The sequence below is a fragment of the Saccopteryx bilineata genome, chromosome 5, assembly GCF_036850765.1.
Source record: "Saccopteryx bilineata isolate mSacBil1 chromosome 5, mSacBil1_pri_phased_curated, whole genome shotgun sequence".
Lineage (NCBI taxonomy): Eukaryota > Metazoa > Chordata > Mammalia > Chiroptera > Emballonuridae > Saccopteryx > Saccopteryx bilineata.
In genome coordinates, this window is record NC_089494.1 from 10,437,954 (window position 1) to 10,445,898 (window position 7,945).

The 7,945-nt window shown below is 39.1% G+C and overlaps 1 protein-coding gene across 1 annotated transcript; it reads right to left on the reverse strand.

Moving 5' to 3' along the window:
- Positions 1-412: 412 nt before the first annotated feature.
- On the reverse strand, positions 413-1,610 carry LOC136337729 (high mobility group protein B1-like). Its single transcript, XM_066279421.1, has one exon. The coding sequence runs from the start codon at positions 1,520-1,522 to the stop codon at positions 884-886; it is 639 nt and encodes a 212-aa protein (XP_066135518.1). The 5' UTR covers positions 1,523-1,610; the 3' UTR covers positions 413-883.
- Between the last annotated feature and the right edge of the window lie 6,335 nt (positions 1,611-7,945).

Consider the following 7,945-nt stretch of genomic DNA (forward strand, 5'->3'; position numbering starts at 1 on the left):
AACAAGATACAGCATGAAAGATCCTGAATATTTGGGGAGAAAAAAAATAGAGCTAATCAGAATTAGAAACTAAATAATCATGTTAAGAGTAATTTAAACACATATATTGGAAAAATTATTGAACTGGAAGAAATTACCTAGAATGCAGCACAGAGGTAGAAATGGAAAATTATCAACACACATGGAGATTCAAGTGAGAAAGTTCAACAAATATCTATTTGAAATGCCTTCAGGAGATAATACAGGTAGTAAAGAGAGACAAATAAAGAAATAGTCACTAAGAATTTTTAAGAAATAACAAAAGGCATGTATTTTCAGAATTGGAAAACTCAAAAAAGTCTCAAAAAGAATAAATAAGAAGAAATTTATATTTAAACACACAGTAGTGAAACTGTAGTAAAACAAAGAAATCTTTATTTTTTTTATTTTTTTTAATAAAAAAATTGTATTTACTTAGAAGCATTCAGAATGTCAACAAAACAGCTGCAACTTTTTTTTTGCAATTACAGAGTGGTATTCGGGTAACAGAACAATTATTTCCTATAAGCTGCATCAGAGACAACTGAAAATGAAAATACTACCATCCCCATATATAACTAATTTGTGCTGTGCACCAAGAAGAACCTGCTTTAAATTTCCATGCCAATTTACAACCCCCATACTGTACCAGGCAAGGTTAGTGGCTATTGAAAATACCACCAGGACAGGGCTATCTAAAGACACATTCGGTAGTGTGTTAACTATACAAAAAAAAGACACTGTACAGTTTAAAAACAAATCTTACACAGCCTTACATTTCAATTTTTTTCTTTAAAAGGAGTGAGTTGTGTACAGGGGGGTTAAATGCTTTATAGACAAGAAAAAAAACTGCGCTAGAACCAACTTATTCATCATCATCATCCTCTTCTTCATCTTCATCTTCTTCATCTTCCTCCTCTTCCTCATCCTCTTCATCTTCCTCGTCTTCCTTCTTCTTCTTGCTTTTTTCAGCCTTGACAACTCCCTTTTTAGCCGCATCAGGCTTTCCTTTAGCTTGGTATGCAGCGATATCCTTTTCGTATTTCTCCTTCAGCTTAGCAGCCTTCTTCTCATAAGGCTGCTTGTCGTCTGCAGCAGTGTTATTCCACATCTGTCCCAGCTTCTTTGCAACGTCACCAATGGACAGGCCAGGGTGCTCTCCTTTGACTTTTGGGCGATACTCAGAACAAAACAAGAAAAAGGCCAAAGGAGGCCTTTTGGGTGCATTGGGATCCTTGAACTTCTTTTTTGTTTCCCCTTTAGGGGGGATATAAGTTTTCATTTCTCTTTCATAATGGGCCTTGTCCGCCTTTGCCATGTCTTCAAATTTTCCTTTCTCTTTAGCAGACATGGTCTTCCACCTCTCTGAGCACTTCTTAGAAAACTCTGAGAAGTTGACTGAAGCATCCGGGTGCTTCTTCTTGTGCTCCTCCCGGCAAGTTTGCACAAAGAAAGCATATGATGACATTTTACCTCTCGGCTTCTTAGGATCTCCTTTGCCCATGTTTGATTACTTTTCCTCAGCGAGCACAGAGTCGCCCAGTGCCCATCCGGCTCGACTTGCCCCGGCGCTGTCTCTATGGAACTCAATGTACTGCCACAAAGAAATCTTTAAAAAGCAGCCAGAGGAATACAAAGAACAACAGTCACAGAGAAATGACAAGTAGATCGACAACTGACTTCTCAGTAGTACAGGACGGACGCCTGGAAAGCAATGGCTTCCAAGTGTTGGAGAAAATAATCAGCAGCCTAGGATTATATACAAAGAGAAGCTACATTTCATAAAGGAGACAAAATGAAGACATTTTTAGATACACAGAAATGGAATGAGTTTGTTATCACCAACAGATCCCCTACAAAAACAATTTCTAAAGGATACTCTTGAAGAAAAAGGAAAACTCCCAAAGGAATGTATAAGATGCAAGAAGAAATGTGAAAAAAGAGGCAAACATGTGAATAAATATAAACAGACATTAACCACGTAGAAGAGTAATACATATGGTCCCCTACTTAATCATGGTTCAACTTGGTGATTTTTCAACTTCATTACAGTGCAAAAGCAATATGCATTCAGTAGAAACTGTCCTTAGAATTTTGATCTTTTCCCAGGCTAGCGACATGTGGCAGATGCTCTCTTATTATGCCAGGATAAACAGTGATACTCTGTGTCCATTGTTAGACGATTCTGCCCAGCTGTTGGCTAATGGAAACGTTCTGAGCACATTTAATGTAGGCGAGGCTAAGCGATGATGTTCACTACATTAGTTGTATTAAATATATTTCGACTTACAATATTTTCAACTTCATAATGGGTTTATTAGGAAATAACCCCATTGCACTTGTAGAAGTATTTGTACTTATATTTTCTATCTTGAGGAGTTTTTGAATAGATGACTAAAATACTGGACAAAAGTATATGAGTTGGTAGAAGAATGTTCAAAACTAAAGGCTTTTGTACTGTTATGAGGAGGGTTAAACATGACTGGCTAGTCACTGCTTGGGTAGCACACCAGGCAAGGAGTATGTTAGCAGTCTATCCAGCAGAAAGGCAGACTTTATTACCATCACTTAGAATTGCTGGGTCATGCCAGTAATAAAATGCAGACAGACTTTTACTCAGTTTTATTAGTGTTTTGAAATTCTCGACAATTCTCCCCCTCACCGCCTGAACCCAGGGCACAAAATTCCCACCACAAATACTTAAATGCTACTTCTTTGTTTGGGAGTTAACATTTCATGTGTAACTCCTAAAAGATTGGAAACAGATTACACAATTTCTGTACAGAAAAGAAAAATAAAGTGTATTATTTAGAAAAATATCAACACCAAATAATTAAAGGAAAAAGGGGAGAATTAAGGAACAAAAATAGAAGGAATATGATGGCAAAAAGTAAGTAAAATCATGTCAGTTATCACTAAAATAATATGTGAACTTCTAAATTGAATTACTAATTTTAAGAAAATAAAGGAGACAAAAGATTCCCTAAATGACATCCAGGGATATCACCAAAACCACCAGAATCTGAGAAACTCTACTTTGTTGTTGTTGTTGTTTGTATGTTTGTTTGTTTTTTAATCTTTGAGAGGAGGGGAGACAGAGAGGTAGACTCTTACCTGGGGATCCACCAGGCAAGCCCCCTACGGGATTCTCTGTCCATCTAGGGACTTTGCTCAGCAACTGAGCTATATTTAGCACCTGAGGTGGATGCTCCATAGATCTATGAGTCAACTCTGTCAAACCAATGGAACCATGGCTGCAGAAGGAAAAAAGGGAGAGAGAGGGAGAGAGAAGGGAGAGGGGTGGAAAAGCAGATGGCTGCTTCTCCTGTGTGCCCTGACCAGGAATCAAACCTGGGACATCCACTTGCCAGGCCGAGGCTGTACTCCTGAGCCAACAGGCCAGGGCTAGTTTTTTTTCAACAAATGAAACTTGAAGAGAAAAGAAAGAGATTGATAGTGCCTTAGGAGATTTATCAATCAATATCAATGTATGGATTTTATTTGTATTTTGATTCATACTAAGAAACTAAAAATATGAACTAATTAGGGAAATTTGAATACTGACTAGACAATATTAGAAAATTATTAAATTTTTAGGTGTGATAGTAGTTTGTGGTTATGCTTTTGTGAAATTCTTATTTTTAAAGATACAGGTGAAATTTTATTGAATTATATGATCAAGGATTCAAATAAATCTTTTAGGGAGAAAGGGAAAGTGCTTGGGACATTGTTGAAACAAGCTTGGTTCTAAGTTGGTAACTGATGAAATCAAGTGATGGATATATGGTTATTTGAATTCTGTCCACTTTTGTGAATGTTTATAATTTTCTAAAAATAAAAATCTAGCCATTCTAAGCTAAAGTTTCCAGTAAAAAATATAAAAATTGTAAAAAATATTGTCAGGTTAAATTTTAAAGTGGTCACACTAAATTACATTCATAGAAAATACAGATAAAATATAAAGACATTTTAAGTTTGGGGGGAGAGAAAAAATTCACACCACGTAAACAAAAGTTTTAAAAGGTTAATATAGTTAACCTTTTAAAACTATAAAACATAATTAAAACCTGTTGATCTAGATATATAAGAGGTTCATTAAAATGATCAAAGGGCCAATTTAATCATGAAGAATATACATTAATTCTAAGCTTCTATATATCCATTAATATAATTTCAATATTTTAGGTAGAAACAGTGCAATTTTTCAAGTATATTCTATATATACTTGGAAAAATGAACTCCCAATTTTCATATACTGAATAGGGATATGAAAAAAGAAGAAATGCAAAAAGTTTATATATGTTTGTGTGTATATGTGTGTATGTATGTATATATATGTATGTATGTATGTATATGATGAAGAATTTCAGACCTCCAGAAACAGTTAAAATTTATTAAATTCTTACTATCTAAGTACTTTTCTATATGCCATATAATAACTTACTTAATTCTTACAACAAACATGTGAGTAGATGTTGTTATTATTCTAATTTTGCAAATAAGGCAACAGTGACCTGCTAAATAGATCTTAGTAAAAATCATTATAAACCTTTAGTGTTTAATTTTTATTGATTTATTAATTTCTTTTTCTTTTCCTATTTATTTATTTATTTATTTATTGTATTTTTCTGAAGTTGGAAACAGGGAGGTAGTCAGACAGACTCCTGCATGTGCCCAACCGGGATCCATCCAGCATGCCCACCAGGGGGCAATGCTCTGCCCATCTGGGGTGTTGCTCTGTTGCAACCAGAGCCACTCTAGTGCCTGAGGCAGAGGCCACAGAGCCAACCTCAGCGCTTGGGCCAACTTTGCTCCAATGGAGCCTTGGCTGCGGGAGGGGAAGAGAAAGACAGAGAGGAAGGAGAGGGAGAGGGGTGGAGAAGCAGATGGGTGCTTCTCCTGTGTGCCCTGGCCGGGAATCGAACCCGGGACTCCTGCAGGCCAAGCTGACACTCTACCACTGAGCCAACCGGCCAGGGCCTTTCTTTTCTTTTTTAGTTTTTAATTTATGGAAGTTATTTTTCTATCCTTGCTGGAATTTTCCTAATGAGAAGAATTTACATAATCTAGAAAGCCCTATGCAGAAAAAAAATATATAATTCTACTACTGGTTAGAATCCAAATGAACCAAAGAACTCCATTTCTGATGTGAGCACAGTAACACAGCTTTAGCCTGCTATCTTCTACTATGGACGCAGATGATGGACTACCTGAAAATATATAGTGCTAAACTATGAGACACTTTAATATTTCATTCTAGATTAAGACACCGTGAAAGACCAGTCCATCACAATCCTCGTCAACCACATCAACACCTCAGTGATTGTGCCATATAGTGGGTACAACCAAGAGATGCAGCTGACCACATTGAAACAAGCCATCGTCATGGCCTCATGAGCAACTAGGATCCCAAGCGCTGTCTTAAGACTTTCCAGTTCACCCCCAACACACCAGGAAATTCAGAGAAGTGGGACCACTGAAGGGCGGAAACATGAAATATCCCAGTGAATGATATATATTAGTCTTCTGTGACCTACCTGTTTAAGTGTGACTTGTTTTGATTTGGATGATAGTGCACACAAATTCAGTCATCAATATGTGATAATCATGTTATTATAATGCTAATACTGGATATTACCAAAAAAAAGGTTAGAATGGGGGGAGACATTTAATTTCCCCAAACTGGGGCAAAAAAAATAAATAAGGAAAAATGTTAATAACTTTACCATGACCCTGCATGGAAAGACAGAAAATTCTAATGAGTCCATTGCAATTTGTGATCGTCCGTTTTATATATCAACGTAACTAGACTGCATTCCTCATGCCTGACTTATTAAATCAAGTCCTAATCTAGTATTGCTGTGAAGTATTTTGCAGACCTGGTTAAAGTGCCTAATCAGTTTACTTTAAAGAAGGGAGATTATCCTAGGTAATCTGGAAGGGCCTGCTGATTCAATCAGTTAAAAGGCTTTATGGGGAGAACTGAGGCTTTCTAGAAGGGAGAAATTCTATCTGTGGAGAGTAGCTTCAATCTATGCCTGAGAATTGTAGCTTACCCTACCCCACAATCAAGTAAACTATTTCCTTAAAGTGAATCTCTTAATGTAGCTATGCTACAGGTTCTATTTCTCAGGCTGAGCCCGGACTTGCAGATTTTGGCCTTGGGCATGGTTGGAAGGAACAGAATCTTAGGGATACATTTTCTGAATGGTTTCTGTGTTTTCTGGAACGGGTTATCTAATCTGGCGAGATTTAAAGCCACTGATGAATCTGTTTCCCAGTCAGAAAGCGGGCACTGACAGTCATGGCAGGGTGTGGCTACAGACCCATGGAGTTTTCCCATTGGACGTTCCTAATCGAATACTGTATTAGTTTCCTCGGAACCTCATAACAAACGACTACAAGCCGAGCGGCTAAAAGCAATAGAAACTTAGTCTCTCACAGTTCTGGAGGCTAGAAGTGTGAATCCGGGTGTTGGCAGGGCCATGCTCTGCAAAGTTCACTCTAGGGAAGGGTCCTTCCTTGCCTCCGCCCAGTTTCTGCCAGTGGCGGGCAATTCTTACCATTCCTCAGCTTGTGGACACGTCACGCCAATCGCTTCCTCCATGGTCACATCACGTGATGTTCTCCCTGTGTGCCTGTGTCTCTATGTTCACAGTTCCCTTTTCTTAAAATGACACTACTCATATTGCAACCTAAAATAATATGACCTCATATTAACTTGATTACATCTGCAAAGTCCCTATTTCTAAATAAAGTCACATTCACAGGTTCCAGGTGAACCTAACGTTTAGGGGAACAACATTCGACCCAGCATAAACACCTATAGTGGATGAGGTTCTGGGTTGCCAGGTAACCTTAGAAATTTGTCACCTTAGACATCTTTTGTTGAGCTAAGGAATATAGTAGAATTGACTGGTTGCTCCTAAAAGCAGTGAAGAAAATGAGGGGGGAGGGGGAGAAGGCTGAGCTTCCGGACTTCCAATATCTAGGTCAAATGCTGCTTCCATGACCTGAAAGCTCCGCTATCTGCCCTGAAATAACTCCTTATCTCCCGCAGCCGCAGAGCTGAGATTTCTGATAACCAAACCTAGAGACTCATTTTGCAGGTGACGGAGTTACAATGCAAATCGAATCCCTAACCTTGCAGAATGTCCTCTGATAAAGTGAGGACGTTCACCGGGAAGACATGGAATCCCAAACACTGAAATGGAGACAGACCCCAATAAAGCTGGAGGCATCTAGCCTCTCTGTGGAGTCTTCCTTGCTGACGGAGGCCGCCCGCCCAAGGAGGTAGTCCCGCAACGGGCTCCCCTGCGGCAGTCCCTTGCCAGGCATGGGCGCGTCCCACAGAGCCTCGAGACCTTTCCCACCGTGGATGTCACAGGCTGTTTTCAAGACTAGAGATGATTTAGGTCAGTTTGTGCCTGCAGGGCCGTGTCTGTTTCCTGCAGTCTCTCTGGAGCAGAGCAGTTTATAAACCATAGCACCAGGCAGCAAAGAGCAGTACATTTTTTTAAGAGCAAAGGGGCCCCGCCGTGATACCTCACCTCCAAAGTGAGCCTGGCTTCAGCACTCCATCACCCGTGGGACATTTCATTTCTCTTCGTGTATTTCCACTCTCCTATGCCCACAGCTTCCTTTTAGGCCCAGAACCCAGAAAAGCCCAGGCTTCGGCCTCTTCTGTTCTGCATCTCCGTTCTGTGCCTGGTCCACAGAGGTATGTGTCTTGTCTTTGAGCCTAGCTATGTTGATAATTTCATTTATTTTCATATGTTATTTACTATAGCTTTCTCTCTTTCTCTCTCTCTCTCTCTCTCTCTCTCTCTCTCTCTCTCTCATAGAGCAGCTACATCAATGTGTGAAAACATTGAGCCATTGTGTCTAACATTTCCTCAGGCTTCAGCATCTATCTACTGCAAATAAA

Excerpts from the sequence above, each read along its gene's own strand:
- LOC136337729 (XM_066279421.1), bottom strand. The coding sequence starts at position 1,522 with ATGGGCAAAGGAGATCCTAAGAAGCCGAGAGGTAAAATGTCATCATAT.